This window comes from Morus notabilis, unplaced genomic scaffold (assembly GCF_000414095.1).
Source record: "Morus notabilis unplaced genomic scaffold, ASM41409v2 Scaffold451, whole genome shotgun sequence".
Lineage (NCBI taxonomy): Eukaryota > Viridiplantae > Streptophyta > Magnoliopsida > Rosales > Moraceae > Morus > Morus notabilis.
In genome coordinates, this window is record NW_010361080.1 from 737,892 (window position 1) to 756,024 (window position 18,133).

Here is an 18,133-nt window from a genome sequence, read left to right on the forward strand (position 1 = left end):
AGATTATAAAATTAATGTAGTCAGGATCATTACAGCTGTAATAAATATATGAATTTTCAAATGAGAAAATTAAAATGATAATTTAAACAAGAGTTTTTTTGTAAGTGTTTGAAATGAAGATTTAAACTGATATCCAGTTGAAAGTTACTTTAAAAGGTTTTAGTTGAGATTTAAAAAAATTTAAAAAGAAACTTTTATTTCGTAAAAAATATTTATTCTGCTAATCTAAATATTTTATGTTAAGTTTAAAATTATTTACATTAAGATCAAGATTATAAAATTAACATTATAAAGTTATGTAACGGCCATGTAGTTATGATCGTTACAATAAGCATAGGTTTATTTGTGACGTTTTTCGTAAGAACTCAATCATCCTTTTTTGTTCTTCAACCAAAATTTGTAATAAACCAAAAAAGAAAAGAAAATAATTAAAAAAAAGAAGCAAAATCCAAAAATATCGGCGGCCATAGCAGAAGTCGTATTACTTCCGTAATAAGGACCAGTCGTTCAATCGTTTCAGATTTTCCCCACTGATACGAACCCAACACAAAACAATAACAACAAACAACTCAAACAAGAAAGAAGAAGAAGAAGAAGAAGAAGAAGAAACAGTTAGAGAGAGAGAAAAACATGGGAAGCACTAGCGGTGCTCTCATTTCCCAGTTGCAGTTCAACCTCAAGCTCAACAAGCAGTGCTGCTTTGAGCGCCTTGGCACTATCAAATCTCATCTCAACTCCGTGCAATCCCACAATCCAAGGAGGCCAATCTTGAGTCTTCGCACTCGCAGGGATTCTAGAAGCTTCGTTTGCTTTGCCGTCGACGACGATTTGAGAGAGAAGAAGCAGATTGAGCTGGGTGGTGGGTCCGGGATTGCCTCCGCTCTCGAGGACAGGCCTGGTGAGACCCTGATTTCTTAATTTTGTCAAGAAATTCCTGTATTTGGGTGTCCAAAATTCACGGGTTTTCTCTTTCTAAATTCAAGAAACATGGGTTTTGGTTGCAGTAGTTTGTTCTTCAATTTGGAAGTTGATTGACTGTTTCATGATTTATGAAATTCTCAGTGACCCAATATGGTAATCATTTTGCTTCCATCTAATTTCTAATTTGGTTCAACACTAGGTGGTTTTGTACATAAAATTAAGGTTTAGGTTGGGAATATTTTTTAGTGTGCTTAGTGCCATGGTGTTGGATAATAGCTAATAATTTTTTAAGCTTTTTTCCCGTATAAATCAGGTTTTTACATTCATCAAATTTACAGATTATGTTAAAATTAATGCCTGTGCGAGGCTGTACAACTAGTAGACTTTATGCTCCATTGGTTCTCACAAAAGAGAATATCCAAACAGATTGAATGTCCTAACCTCTTGATTTTTTTTTTCCCTTTTTGAGAAGTTTGTATTGGGTATAAAACAACATGGTTTCGAATCATTAATTCATATTGAAATCTTGTTTGTCATATTAAAAAAGAAACTGCTGTTTAATGAAATTTGATGAAAATCTGACAGTTCGCTTACCAATATGGTTTTTTTCCTAATCCTACCAGTCTTCTCCTTTACCTCAAGTTTTTGGTTGATTGATGTGAGCTAAACTTCATTGAAGTTTAGTTTTTCACTTTCGAATGTTTATATCTTTTGATTTGAGCTAACAAACAGTGGTGTTGTGTTATATGTATTAAGTTTAAAGCTAAATTTATCTCTATGGTCCATTTTGCAGATGTTGCTGCTAGTTCAAGAGAAGAAACATTAGGAAGTCTTGACCAAGATAAGGAGGACGGTCCAATTTATGATTTTTTATATCCTGACAAAGAGCTTCTCCCAGATGATAAAGAAATGAGTTTATTTGATCATCTTGAAGAGCTGCGTGAGAGACTTTTTGTATCAATTTTGGCAGTTGGAGCCGCTATTTTGGGTTGCTTTGCATTTTCTAAAGATCTGATAGTGATTCTTGAAGCTCCAGTTAAAACACAGGGTGTACGGTTCTTGCAGCTTGCTCCTGGCGAGTTTTTCTTCACGTCTTTAAAGGTTAGAATGGATGAAATATCTCTCTTCTCTTTTAATATCATTGTTACTTGTACGTCAAGTCTAAAGTTAATTGGATGGCTTAACAAGAGAAGAAATTAGCTTCCTTTGCCTCTTTTTCCATTTTTTTTAATTAGAAATTACCCTTTTTGCCAATTGATTCGTTGCAAGCAATTGGTAGAATGTTGATTCTATGGAACAATCAGCGTATTTCGTGAAAAACAAGCATTTGGAACTCGTTCTAAAATGATTTTGTTTTTTGTATGAAAATGAAAATGAAAACGTTTTCAATTTTAGACAGAAACCATTAACGTCTCTCTCTTTCTCTCTGCTCAAGAGAGGAGAAAACGAAAACAAAAAATGAAAAACGACTAAAAGTCGTTTTTCATTTCTCCCTCATTTTACACTAAACCAAAAAATCGTTTTCATATCCATTTTTTGTCTTTATTACGCCAAACGCCGTTTTGAAAACGTTTTCATTTTTTCTTTCTTGAAAAACGTGGAAAACAAAAACGGGATCAATTCCAAACACAGCAACATATCCTTGAGGGCGATTTTCTCCTTTTGCGTAGTTAATTCTGGCAAGTAAGACAGATGGGCTGGATTTCGGTTGATTAGAAAAGCATAGTGGAATCTCTATTTTGAAAACACGGTGTATATTCTTGCATTTCGATTAAGTGCGTGTCCCAAACCTGTTTGTGTCAATAATACGTTTTGCCCACTTTTATAATATAAACTGTTTCCATTTACTATTCTCGTGTCCTTGCACCTTACCAGGATCTACCCGTTGTCAAATTTTAAATAAAATGTTGCTAGTAGTTGCAACTATATAATGTGCTGGATTTCTAACTTTGCCGTTTCTTCAGTCTAGCGAAGCTTGTCAATCAATGATTTACTTCAGCTAGTTTTTAACAAACCAGAGTTTGTATCATCTTGTGCATTTAGTCAATGATTCTGTCTTCACAGTATAACTTGGAACTCTTCCAGACTTCAGAGTGATTTGTACATCCAAGCACAGCACAGTAAAGAATCGGCAGCGAATAAAAATTTTGAATCCTTTTTAATTGCTTCTTCGCAGGTATCAGGATATTGCGGCCTTCTCCTAGGAAGCCCTGTCATTCTCTATGAGATTATAGCCTTTGTTCTTCCAGGTTTAACAAAAGCAGAAAGAAGATTTCTGGGGCCAATTGTTTTAGGTTCTTCGGTACTTTTCTATGCTGGTATTGTCTTCTCCTATTTGGTTCTAGCGCCAGCTGCTTTGACTTTCTTCGTTACTTATGCGGAAGGGGCTGTGGAATCTTTATGGTCCATTGATCAGTACTTTGAGTTTATCCTTGTCCTCATGTTCAGCACAGGCTTGTCTTTCCAGGTAACTGCTATTCTTTCAAGTTCCTAATTTGTCAATCTTGTTTGCATTTTCGTTTTTCATATTTGTTTAAACTATTGTGGACCAATATTCTTTCGTGTATATGTAGCCCACTATGCCACTCTATTGGAGATCTAAGACCGATAAATCCTTCACAAAGTTAAAACTTAGATGTCAGGGAACGGTTTGCTAAAAGCTTGTTAACCTTTGAATTGAATTTCATTTTTTTCCTTATCATCTATAACTCGGGTTGCAAACCGGGGACTACCCTTTTTAGCTATGTTCTTTATGTTTTGAACCATGATCCTTATTTTGGCTACATCAGTGGATACCAGCAAAAACTGCATGACTAAATCTCACAGTTGAATGCCCGGGAAAGTGAAACCTGAGTCATAATGGTTGCCTTCTTTACATATGCCGATATGCGCGTACCAAATTTGAAAATCCTATCTAAACTATCATCTAATACTTACACTTTTGGTATTGTTTTACAGGTTCCAGTTATACAGTTTCTATTGGGGCAAGTGGGTCTTTTCACAGGAGACCAAATGCTGTCGATTTGGAGATACGTTGTGGTTGGTGCAGTTGTGGTAGCTGCCGTGCTCACACCATCAACTGACCCACTCACTCAGATGCTTTTGGCAACACCTCTACTTGGTCTCTACTTGGGTGGTGCCTGGATGGTTAAGCTTGCAGGGAAGTGAACATTCAAAAGCATGATTTGTTCCGCGTGGAGTCGACTAGTGGAGAGTTTACAAAGGACCCCGTATATTCACAACATTATGTAACATATATATGTTATTCAGAGGGAGGAACCAAAATTGCCAATGTTGATCATCTAATGTGCTGATCATTGTAGACGTTTTCCAGCGAAATATACAGTCAATGGTTCTTTCCCAGTACAAAACGGTAGATCTTGATTGTTATTGATGAAGTAATAACAAAAAAAAAAAAAAAAAAAAAAGACCCCATTTTTATTGATCGTCTCTTGCAAAATCTGCCGCATGGTATCTAAATTCACACTACAAAAAGATTACTACTCTTACCCCTAATTGTTCAAATCAACATCTGTACTCTGGTTGCTAGATCTGACGGACCTGAGCAATCTATCTCGGATTTCAACTGTGCCAGTGAGCTCTTCAGACCACCGCATGCTTGAATAAAAGCGTCTGAGGTTCCTTTAAGGCTTTCTATTTCTCTTTCCATGTCATCTACCATGCTGGAGATTTTTTCTACTGCTCCCTTCATAATAGCAACTTCTTGTGGGGGATAAAGAGAGGCTCCAAGCTCATCAATCTCTGTTCCAATTCCCTGACAATGTTTTAACAGTTTTTCTAGAGAATCCACAAAATCACCAGTGTCGTCTCGGCTCTCGAGCTTGAGCAATCCTGTGATGGAGCGCATAAGTTCCTTTACCAGAACAAGTGCCTCAGACACCACAACAATTGCAGACCGAGCAACTTTCATTTCTTCAGGTGACAGGTCACTTCCAAGATCATCCTCATTGAAGCCATCATCATCTTGAGCCTCACTTTCTGCGTTTTCATCTGTCGTGTCTGTCGAACCTGGCTTGAGCTCCTTCATTTCACGGAGAACATCCTTCATAGATACTGCAACCTGTGTCATTACTCGCCCTATTGCTGCAACGTTGGTGGTAGGAATCTTCTTAAGAGCAGAACATGCTTCCCATACTGCACCGACCAGCTGCGGGATTGAGGATTCATTTTCTTTGCCTGTTCCTGTCCATTTTTATTCACGAAGAAAAAGATAGTGTTGTTTTCAGTTCAACAAAAATGGATTATTCCAACCAAATCATCACGTTACTGAACATGCAGCGGACTGTAATAATACCATTATCTTGACCAAAATCATTAGTGACTTGGAAAAAAAAAAAAAAAAGTTCTTAATATAAGCACCTTCCAAAAGGCACTTAAAAAATGTATTCTTACAAGGCTTCAACTCCACATAACAAAGGAAATACTATCCGCAATGAAAAAGATTGCATTGCGCTACACATATAAAGAGTAGACAGTACTGATGTGTTTGGGATCAAATACCCCGGTCCCATAACGAACACTTCGCCATGAAACCAGAAAGCCCAAAATCTGTTCCAAAGCTCCAACTTCTGATGAAAAGCAGAACCAGAAATGCAAGGAACAATACCCAGGCTATTTCTGTCAACAGTAAGCTTCCAGAAAAATATTAAATTTGACTGAACTATAAGATTGGACTACGATATGAAATGTTATGTGAAGATTCTAACACTTTATAATGAGAGATCATACAAAAGCAAACGCTATAAAATGAAAAATATCAACAAGAGGATATCTGAAAGGGCAAACATTGTGACCCAAGAATTCACCAAAACAAAAAGTAGAATCATTTAACACAAATAAAATAACAGACAAGCAAGTCGATCTGACAAAATTATCTGAAAGTGATTTGAAGAAGGCATTCCAAATGATTATTTCAACAAAATAATCAAATAGTTAAAAACTTGCTTCAAATTTTAAATACAAGATAACCATCATTGGCACTATTAGCCTCTGATTTGACAACTTTTAGTCCCCGTAGAAAGCCTAATCTAGAACCCCGGGCTCTTGATTATATATAAAAGTCATACACCACAGGATTAGATAAATAAGTGTTCTGATAGACGGGACAAATGTAACCATCAAGTAGAAATGTAACAAACTTGTGCATACAGATTGTCTTGCAATGTCATGCTCATGAGTCTCGAGATGTCTAGCAAAAGAAGAGAGATTACCAAGAGAAACGATAGCATCCTTAATTAACTTGTAACTGCAGTCAACAATTTTCTTCACGGCCTGAAGGATAAAAGAAGACAAGGTAGGCCCTGCACCAACTGTACTCCCGTGGGAGAGTAGGAGAAAACCGACTAGCACGTTGAAGTATGATTCCATACTCTCTTTAACTTCAGTAGCTTGTGGTTCTTTTCCAGTCCAAAGCATTCCAACTGCATCATAAATTAAGTCACAGTTAATTACTTGATCCTGAGGTACCATACTACATGAAAAGGAGGGTTCTTGCAACTGAATTGCAAATTAAAACTTGTCCCTTTCCTAAAGAATATGCAAACAGGAAAGAATACTTAAAATTTGTTCTTTTCAGAAACACAAGGCAGTTGTCAGCAACTTAGCTCCTGCCTCTCCCTCCCTTGTCCAGAAACCATTTTGGACGCATATAAAGTAAATTATGGTTTCATCAGACACCTAATAAAGTGGGTTCGGGAGATTTCTATATATATATATATATATATATAAAGTTTTCATCAAACACCAAATCTCCAACATAATTAATCCCGTAAAGCTATATAGCAATATTAAATCATGCAATAAATGCATATTATGATAAAATTGACAATGACTCCACTGTTTTGAGTGACAATTTGATGTGTCAAGTAGATACTTGAAGCCCAAGAAGCGGATGTTATAATGCTGATAGAGTTTGGTATTTATATGAAACAACAGATTATAAACTATGGACTTAATCAGATGACAAACATTTATCATAAGATCAAGCGCACCATTAATGTCATTTATGTTATACAACCATACACAACGATATGAAAGAATAAAAGCTCATGATCGTCATGCAACAAGAATTTGTTTATATGTGAATACTCAAAAGGGAATAAAAATTATTACAGCTTGGATACCCTATTTAAATTCCTTAAGAAAAGACCAATATCCAAATCTCTTATGATTTACAATTTTTTTTTTTTGAAAGGTTATGATTTACAATTTTACATATTCCCAAACTTCACTATCCAAGATCTGTTTGGTTCACAGTTTGAACCACAATTCAACCCTTTTGCTACAGTGTTTTCGCTCACAAAACTTTGAAATTTTATTTCAAACTTTCGATTCAAACCTATGAACGATAGGGGAGTGAAATCAGAATACTCCTAAAGTTTCAAATTAAGCTTAATTAAATATTCAAAAACAGAAGACAAATTAACCGAAAGCTAAAAGGCAAGAAAAAAGAGAAGGAAGAATATTACCAATGGTGGCTTGTTTAGACACTTGGTCACCCATCTTCGCAGCGTCGTCCCAGCTCACCTTCTTGAGGGTAGAAGCTGGAGCTTGGTCGAAAATCTACTTCCATTCGCATAGAAAATACAAACGAATCACAAAATTATTCACCCAAACATATACACTATATGTATATGCATATACATATATATATATATATGTATATATATAATATACACACACGAACCTGGAAGGTTTCATGGATGGCGTTGAGGTGAGAATGCAGAGTCCCAAGAAGTCTGTCTTTCTCGGCGTTTTCCCCCATCTCTCTCTCTGCAAGAACGAATGGGTGTTGAAACAGCGAGCTTTGGAGCACTGATCAAGGGTTTTTTAGTTGAAAAGTGACCAAGAAATAAGAAATACGCTTCTTTTATATTCCTTTCTTTATTTTTATTTTATTTTGAGATAACTTAGGTAAATAACAGTTTTTTTTTTACTGTCTTTTTTAATAAATTTCTATACTTATAATAAATTTTCGTAAATAGAAACTAAATTAAGTAAATAGTAAATTTTAAAACTATTTGAAGTAAATAGTAATTTACTGTTTAAATGTTTTATTTACGACGGATAGAAAATAATTTACATGGTAAAAAATAATTATTTATGTAGAAAGAATTTTTTTACCAATCATAAAAAGAAAATTTACGTGGAAAAAAATCTTTTTACTAACGTAAATAAAAAATTTAAATTGTAAATTATTATTTACTTTAAATAATTTTAAAATCTACTATTTACTTAATTTAATTTCATAATTAAAAATCTTTCTTAATTAAATAGTGTCTGAATTTGAGGCTAATTTAAGCATGTACATAATTAAATTTTTAGGGCCCGTTTGTTTCATATACTCCAACTCAAAATATTAATTCTACTACAGTATTTCGGAATAAAAAATTATAATTTGAGTATACTTTCCAAATGGGCCTTTAAAATTTTAATAAATAACAATATTTTGTTTTAATGATAAATCGTGATAAATAAATTAATAACGTAATTAGTTTTTTTTACTTATAAACTTATTTATTAACTATCTTATATATGATTTTTTTTAATTATACAATAATTTATTTAATACAAAGTTTTGAAAAACACTTTAATAAATATGTTATCTATTACATTATTTATCTAAAATACTTAGTAAACATATTATTTAAATATATTATTTATCAATTATTTTCTTAATGAATACATTGTTTGCCATATTTTCTTAGTAAATATATTACTTACGGATCTTTTCACTTAACCAGTAAATACATTGTTTACTTAGGCCTTTTTCATTTCAACGGTTCGAATTTGCAATTCCATTTTTGCTACAGTTAAAAGATCTTACAAAAAGTTACATCTAACTTTTTTGTTATAATTAAAAGCTCTCAAATAAAGTCACATCTTAGCTCAAATTAAAAACTCGAATCGGCAAACTGAACGAGGCCTTAACATTTTAGCAATTATTTTTACTCAATTCTACATTATTTATCTAATAGTTACCTCATTTTACACTTAGTAAATAGATAGTAAAAAAATTACATTTTTATCAATTTATTTACTTAATAAATGCATAATTATCCCAATACTTACCAATTTATTTACTTAATACGCATTATTCATCTAACATTTACCAATTTTTGCTGCTAGTGAATAGATTATTTAGCTAATATTTAGTACGTAGAAAAATTATTTACGAATTAATTTACTTAATAAATGCATCATTTACTGATTTATTTTACTTAGCAAACACATTTGCTGTGTTTAGAATTGTTCTTGTTTTTATTTTTCACGTTTTAAAAAAAAAATTAAAACGATTTTAAAATGGCATTTGGCACAATCAAAGACAAAAAACGGAAATGAAACGATTTTTGGTTTAGTGTAAAACAGGAGAAAAATAAAAAATGACTTTTAGTCGTTTTTCATTTTTTATTTTCGTTTTCTCTTCTCTCGAGCAGAGAGAGAGACATTAATAGTTTTTTTTATACTGAAAATAATTTCTTGATAAAACTACCAAACGTATTTTTAAAAATGATTTATGTCTTAGATTGAAAATGTTTTCATTTCTATTTGCATACAAAAAACAAAATCATTTTAGAATAAGATCCAAATGCACCCATTATTTGGTAAGAGGATTCGTACCATGGTTCGAATCATGGTTCGTAGCTCGCTACAGTATTTTCTCTTACAAAAAACATACGTAAACCAATAATGATTCTGAATCATAATTCTGAATCTGTGAACCAAACGTCTAGTGATATTCCCCAGATTGGAATCCTAACTCCTGTTTCGGTCCCAAACACCGACTCTCACCCCATCTTGGATGTAGACCCCAACATCAGATCTCAACCACACCCCCAGCCTGATCCTAACCCCGACCCAGGATCTTAGCATGATCCTACCAATTAGGCGAATTGGTAGTGTTGGCAAGCGATTTGGATTTTTTTTTTGTCAAAACCACCGATAAAATTAAAAAATAGATTTTTTTTCTTTTAAATGTGTGATGTTTTTGACATAAATTAAATTAAACCAAAGCACTCATAAAATAGTTAGGTTGTTTAATTTGGGCGATCTAAGTTTAAAATTAAAAAAAGTTTTTAATAATTTACAAAAATTATGAAACCGATAACTATAAAAATAAAGATAAAATTCAAGTTTACAATATAATTAAAAAATAACAAGGGTAATCTTGATAAAATACTCTTTAAAAGTGCATGGATCAGAATTTTTATCATTTATTCTTGATTCATAACCTTTTTAGTCAAATAATTACACTAAAAGGGTATTTATCAAGAGTAAGGAGTAAATGTCCAGACTCATGTACTCTCAAAGGTAAATGCTCTATTGTTTTTCAAATAACCTAAATGTCCAAAAGTTCGCCATTTAGGGCTTGCTTGTTTTATGGGTTCAAACCCATCTAGCTATTGGTTCACAAATTTGAATTTAAAAAGTTCTGTCATAGTGTTTTTTCTCACAAAATTTAAATTAAAGTTTAAACTATAACTTTGAATTCACATTCTAAACGGGTACTTAAAATTTTAATACAAAATAATAAAAATGTGATATGGTATATTTTATTATTGTGGAATCTCCATTATGACCAATAAAAATGAACATATATTAAAAAAAATTAAAAATTAAAAATTATTTATTTCTTTTTTTTCTTGCGCGAATTATTGGGGGTTTGGGGTGTTCAAACTGCTAACCAAACCGCCTGTCAAAATTAGGCTAGAAAATTGCGCAAACCACCCGATTTGATTTGGATTAGACGATTTGGGTGGCGAATATTTTTAACATTTATACTGTCAATCCCCAAACTTTGTCTTAGACCTTGTTCCAGATCTCGCCTATAGTTTCAGATATCGACCTCAGTTCCGAACCCTGCCTCGGGTGAGTACTTGGTGACGAGACCGGAGTGGACAAAGTCAGGGTTTGAGACCGATACTCGGCTGCTCTCGTTTTTGATTTTTCAAAAAAGTTCTTACTGTCCTCGCATCAAATCTCTCTCCATTTTGAAGATCTCAGGCCCCTTCTCCCCCTCCTTTCCAAAATAGGATATACCCAAGAGAATGACCAAGAGGAAGAGCTTGGCCACAAAACTGTAGATAAGAGTGCGGAGCGCACTCAAAGATCGTTGTACCAAAATATTGATATGATTTAAACGACCAAGCATAACATTACATTTGACATGTAGGCCCCGTTTATTTCACTTATTTAAGTTTTATTATAGTAAAAAATTTTAAAAAATAATTATACATTTAATTTTTTTACTACAGTAAAAAATTAATTTAAATTAAAAAATCAAATTAAGAAACTAAACGGACCTATAAAAAAAATACAACTCAACTCTGAAGTACATCAGTAGACGTTACAATAACACGTAGATGAGTTGCTGGTGCAATCACGCACTTTACTGCCCACTTCTAATAAACATAATTAATAAGTACTTTTGATCATCATTTGGAATCATATAACTGGAAAGAGTTCAATTATTGATGTAATACAATACGATGGTAAACAAATGCGATATAATTTGATATAATATTTTAGTCCGACGCATACCAAGTATACATTATACAAAAATTATGTAATACGATATAATATGATAAAATACAATAATATAATATGGTGCATCAATCAAACCTGATAATTAGATGCACCATTATTGTTAGGGTGACCGTTCAGAAGGGCAGACGTCAGGATATAAGTTAGCTAACGAAGATGATGCTGAACTGAAATAATTTTAAAGTTAATAATAGAGTATGCGAGCTATTCAGGTGGACTGCATAATAACTATCAAATATTCAGTAAAGGTCAAGTGGCCAACATAAGTCCCTCCCACAACCTAAGAAAATAAAAAAGTAAAAGAAAACACGTCTCTTTTTCAACATTTGTACTTTATTCACTCGATAACGTAATGAATTAAAAGCAATAGTAAAGCTCACAATTTGACGGTTAATCATCAAAGAATCCAAAATCAACGCACTTCTAGTACAAGACTTTGAACTATCTGCGCCAACCTACAACATGAACTGAAGTTATTAGCGAATGCTGCAAAAAAGAAATGGCAAAATTTGTTAATTTTTTTCTATTAAATGTGATATTATTTTCCTCCAAATGAACTGCAAGAAACTCAGCTTAGTAGATTTCTCTCTTCAATTGATCTCTTATCTCCAAGAAATCTTCCCTCAAATATCCTTTCCCTTGCCATTCTTGCCTGCAATATTAAGACGCCCCATTATCTATTTTACAAAAAAAAGAGAACAAATTTCGTTAGAAAGATACAAATAGGAAGCAAAATTGTGCAAAATTTCAAGGAAATTGAAAAGTGTTAGATTACAGAAGCCTTAAGAGAATCAAAGTAGAGGGTAGACCTTCTTTTCCCAATTGGTACAAAATGTTAGGACAGAAAGGAGAAATGTTTGCACAATGGAACCGACTAAAATTCCAATCCAAAGTCCCTTTCCTCTCAAGTTCAACCAGAAACCTAACACAGGCGGAAACCGGAATTCCGATGAAATAATATGCCCCCAAGTTGACAAAAGCCCCCAGGTCCTGCCACTCACATCCCCTGGCAACACCTGATATAGAAAAGGACAACAAAAACAAAAGAATACTACATTAATCATAACAAAAATTTGTGTAATAAAAATGCTTCAACAATGTGTGGGAGAAAGAAGAAACCTGCACGGACTCCTTGTACACTGTCAAATATAACAGCTAAACAAACTAGAGGAGCCATGCTAGCCACATAGCCCATAACTTCCTTCTCATTGCTGAAGATGTAACCAAAAGATCTTCGGCCGCCAAAGAGAGCTGAGCATACAATAACCGCCTCCGAAACTGCAAGAAACATGGCAGCGCCTACTGCATTTCGAGCTGCTCTCGGGTTACCAGCGCCCAATTCATTCGCAACTCTTGTGCTGCACAAAGGGGAAAGTTAGAAGTCAATATTAGTAAATATTTGAAGAGTTGTTACTGTGTTCAAGCCTTATATATGCTAAGGTGTCTTTAGAGCAAAACCTTGCAGCTGCACCGAGTCCATCTGGTATTGTGCAAAGTGTTGTGAGGGTTGACAGGCTATTCAGAAAAGCAAAAAAAGGAGTCATTTTTAAGAGATGTTAAAATGAAAAGTTTATGTATAAGAAGAAGTAATGATCGAGGAAATACCATACTGATAAGACTGAAGTCTCAAGCTCTGGATTTAGTAGAAAACCAGAACAATAGAGTAAGCAGCTCAAATGACCACCATTCAAGGCTAAAATTATTTGCTAGATTTTAACGATCTAAATACAATCTAAATATGATCAAAAACAATAATTTAGCCAAAAATCTAAAAATGCCATATAAACTTATTTGGGATTTAAGTATACAGAATGTTACCTCTTCCGGTGGGTAGCGGAGACAAGCCGTTCATGGTCGCCGGAAAACGTCAATGGCCGGCCGGAGTGGAGGACCTACAAAAGGAAGAAGAAAGGCAAGAGGAGCATTGAGCTCCTCCCTATCTCTCCCTCTCTCTGTTTGGCCACACCCGACCACAATGCCACCAGTCCCCCAAAAACAAAAGGGTGGCTCACTATATAACTAAATAGACCTAAGGGCTTTAAGCAATATTCAATGGAGAGGGCATTTGGTCCAATGTGCTGACTAAATATTATGAGATAGAGAGAGTTCATATGCCTCAAGCGCACTAATAAAATAAGTGTCCATCCCATTATGGATCGATATTTAACATACATGCATGTGTTAATTCACATTAACACAGTTGTCCATAAGATGCTTTAGTTAATTACATAGTGAATTATTTTGATTATGAAATTCCACATAAAAGTATTTCAACCGTCTCTCACTTGGACGACATAATCATACAACAAATATTCATTCATCACAACATAAGCATAAACTAAGAATCTCACATAATAAACACAAGCCTAAAACAATCATGCATAATAACGTATCAATAGGATACAATCATTATACATAATCAGGCGCTAGAGATTCATCAAAGCATGATGACAACTTTAATATATGGATCAAAAAAATGATAGAGACTAACAACCAGATGTCTCTTTTCAACTCGTCACTTTATCAACTAAAAAAGTGTGTCAACACAACATCACACATAAAGTGACAGATCCATGAATATCCATGTATTATTTGAGGCATAAGCAATCCTTATCAATAACAACATGTCACACACAAATGACAGTATACTCCCACTAACTCAATACAACTACAGGCTCTTTACAGTCCCGAGTGGGATGCGTGTTTTTAAAACACCTAATAGGTAAGCCTTTAGTGGAACTGCCAACATGTTATTTATAGATGTGTTTTCAGTAACAATGAGGTCTTTTTATAATTTCTCTTTACAAAAAAATAGAACACGCCATCATTATGCTTGAGCGGACAATGCTCCTAGTGTTCTAAGAGAAATATACTATTATGGAACTTTCACAACATAGTTTCAGCCGGTCCAGAAATGGAGTGAACTACTCCTAATGCTGAAACAAGGTTCCACAATTACATCACACAAATAGCCTCATGATACGCCACATATACAAGGACGCTACGAGTGTCTATATGACACTTTTCAATAAAGTAGCTCCTCCTTTTATCATTTATGCAGCCTACATAATCGGCATTACAAGATCCAAATACAAAAAAAGTGTTGGTTCACCGATACACAACTATCTGGTACTTCATTCCCAGCTAATTCAATAATAATAACAACAATCACTCAAGTACCAAATCTGCGCGTCAACAACAAACACAATAATAAGACGTGTACATACTTGAGCATACATCAGGCTGCTAAACACGTAAGCATAAGGGACAATTTTATTTGATCTCTCTTACTTTACCATAAGGACATTACACATTTGAGAGTTTGTCACTTTAACAAACAATGCTTACAAGGAGAACAAGAATGCATACTAAACCTGTTCGAAATAAGAACAATATAGGTTCTTTGAGATGACCAGAAAATGCACTTATCCTTCTCACGAAGAATTTACATACCTAAAACATAAGAGGCTTTTTCAAGATTCCCAAACCAAAGTGACTAGGTGACATGCTATTCGTCTTAACCAGCAGGTTAGAATCATTAGGCGCGAGTAAGTTGTCACCGACATGAAAAATAGAAACATGCAACTACTCCCACTGACCTTACACATATGCATTTATCAACAACGTTCTCCATAAAGCTAATTTAATGACTGTCTCGTCCTAAAATTGAGACGCTACTGCCTCAGTGTTATCCATACACTCCCCCTCATCATAGAGTTTCTCAACACATTAGTGGAGCTAGGAAACACATCCACTCTCAAGGCTATATCCATTTCATCATTAACAGATTCATAAAGAGATTCATACCATATATAATGACTTGTCCCATTTAACGTCAAGATAGCAAAGATGCAAGGATTGCTCAAAGCTAAAGAAAACAACATGAGCAACTAACAATAGGCATGTAAAACAGGATCATGCAATTTGCCCTTTACTTAGCCTTCCCAATGATCCAAGCCAATATGATCATTGTGTGCTAGAGTCCGTTGAGCAAGAATTGAACTCTTCGCAGGTGAGGACAATTCATCAAACATCACAACCAAATGCATCAATCCACTACCGATAGGGTAGTAAAGATTATGCGGTTCATGACATCCAACAAACTTCCTTCACCGGTCTAAGCATCCTTCCAAACAATTAATTATCGATAGGATAATTTAATTACCCGTATGGATCTTAGCAATATGGTAAATACATACATTCATCCTTAACATTCCAATATATAATTTGACCATAATATGAGTTTAGTGATTATGCAAGTCCATTCATAATCATTCACAATATTCTCTCACTTGGACTGCACAATCTAAAACATGATACTCATATAATAAATAATAATATGTAACCAAAATACTTGGATAAAGACAACAAGCTTAAGCTCCAACAAGACTCAAGCGTCCTACCAAACAATAAAACTATAGAAAGGATAATTCCATTACCCGTATGAACTTTCAAAACATAATTAACAAATTAAGTTTATCCATATAATCCCACAATTTATTATTTGATAATAGTATGTGAGTTAGTGATTATGCTAATCCACAAAAAAAAATATTTCTAATTTTCTTTCACTTGGATAGCATAATCAAAACACATGATACTCACATAAAACAAGATATCAAATAATAATGATAGCAATAATAAATAAATTACGGATAAACTTATAGCTTAAGCTTTATAATAGCACATGAGCTTCTAATTAAAATTTTCATTCTCACTTTAAGACAAAAGAGACCATGTATGCCTATATAAATAATTAAACATTAAAACATTAAACACAAAATGGGCATTTCAAAATTTAAACAAACATCCATATTATATGTCTAAATTTTATTTACCAAAAATCAAATTATGTGGGAGAACAAATAAATTATGACCATATAATATGGAGTAACAAACATGCCCCGAAATTTCAGTTATCAAAATAGTGAGAATTAAAACTACCCAGAAAATATATGAAAATTATTACAATAAACAAATATTTAAATAAAAATATTTTCTAATAGCTCATGTGCATCCATGTAAGGAGTGTGTATCCCAATGCCTTTTTCAAAAGGAAATGTTAAATTTTGTGGGAGAGCTCCGTAACATAATAACCGAGACAATTTGACATGTTTAGACTCACGACAGACAAGTACATAAACATTCAATATTGTTGAATTCTCACAATTAAATATGATATATAATAACAACAACATAATATAAATTTTTATGGCATTAATCATCAAACAAATTGTATACGAAATGCCCAGGAAAATTTTGTTTGAAAATTGTGAGAATTAGCCACCCATAAAAATATACAATCAATAATATAAAAAATATTTAAAACATGATTTTATGTTGGCCCAAACCCAAAATAAATCATTTAAATGGGTAGGAAATGAAAAACGGAGCGCAACAGCGAAAATGACGGTAAAAACGAACTTCGGATGTGTTCGTACGAACCGATCAAAGTTGGGTCAAAAATGTTTTTTTTTTTGTTCTTAGAAAACATGTCGTTTGGGACATATGGAAATGACATGTCGTTTCACTAACGAGGCAGCCCGTGAAACTTACAAACGACATGTCGTTTTGGGACATATAGAAATGACATGTCGTTTCACTAACGAGGCAGCCCGTGAACCTTGCAAACGACATGTCGTTTGTCACATGGATAGAAAAATGACATGTCATTTTGATCTTCCCTAACCTCTGAAACTTTACATATCGGGTCCGATCGGATCCGTGACCCGATCCGCCGGAAAAGTGAGTTTTGATTGTCCATTTTTGATGTTTTTGAATGGGTTTTGTTCCAAATTTCATTCTCTTTGGTTTTCAAACATCAATTTCACTCAAAACCCCATAAATAACAAAATCCCATGAAGTGCACGAACGTGCACAACAAGCTCAAGAAAAAGAAAAAAACTACAGCCTCAAATCTAATAAGATAGGCTCTGATACCATTTGCTAGATTTTAATGATCTAAATACAATCTAAATATGATCAAAAACAATAATCTAGCCAAAAATCCGAAAATACCATATAAATTTATTTGGGATTTAAGCATACAGAATGTTACCTCTTCCGGTGAGCAGCGGAGACAAGCCGTTCATGGTCATCAGAAAACGTCGATGGCTGTGTAGTGACCAAGAAAATCTCAGAATTTTAATAATGTAATTCATGTATTTAAGTCAAGGATTTTCTTGGAAAATCATTATACTATGTACATTTTGTGATTGAAGGATTTATGGAATTAACATCTGCATTCCTAAATTCTGTAGCAGATTTCACGTTAAGTTCACATTTTTCCGATCAAGTAAATTCGATCGATAAATTCTCACCGTATTTTAAAATGGAAGAATTTCCAGTACAGATACAGTTAGAGAATCTTAATTTTAAGAATCTCCCAGCACAGTATAACCTAGCATCCAGAACCCGTATACAAGAGAAAATAACTGTCAGTATAATTTGGACAGTTTTAATGAGTAACTTAAGGGAATGGATAAAAGTACAAGGTGTAGGTTAGTGTGTGTGATTTGATGAGATGTGATGAGAGAGGTGAATAGGACTAATGATTAGTTTTTTTTTTTCTCCTTTTTCTCTTCACTTGGCCGGCCATCCTTAGGAATTTATATCCCAAAATTTTAGTTAAATGTTGAGTGTGCTAGAG

General features: G+C 33.7%; 2 protein-coding genes and 1 pseudogene across 2 annotated transcripts; 1 reads left to right on the plus strand and 2 right to left on the minus strand.

The window, feature by feature from the left end:
• The first annotated feature begins 364 nt into the window (after positions 1–364).
• Positions 365–4,349, plus strand: LOC21408537 (sec-independent protein translocase protein TATC, chloroplastic). The gene is made up of 4 exons (XM_010098435.2): positions 365–898; positions 1,715–2,022; positions 3,098–3,388; positions 3,880–4,349. Exons 1-4 carry the CDS (start codon positions 631–633, stop codon positions 4,087–4,089), a joined length of 1,077 nt encoding a protein of 358 aa, XP_010096737.1. The 5' UTR covers positions 365–630; the 3' UTR covers positions 4,090–4,349.
• A 69-nt stretch (positions 4,350–4,418) lies between these two features.
• LOC21408538 lies at positions 4,419–7,758 on the minus strand. Its single transcript, XM_010098436.2, has 4 exons — positions 7,628–7,758; positions 7,410–7,503; positions 6,153–6,362; positions 4,419–5,124 (listed from the first exon to the last, which is right to left on the minus strand). Exons 1-4 carry the CDS (start codon positions 7,703–7,705, stop codon positions 4,442–4,444), a joined length of 1,065 nt encoding a protein of 354 aa, XP_010096738.1. The 5' UTR covers positions 7,706–7,758; the 3' UTR covers positions 4,419–4,441.
• Positions 7,759–12,052: 4,294 nt separating this feature from the next.
• Positions 12,053–18,133, minus strand: part of LOC112091647 — a 19,668-nt pseudogene continuing 13,587 nt past the window's right edge.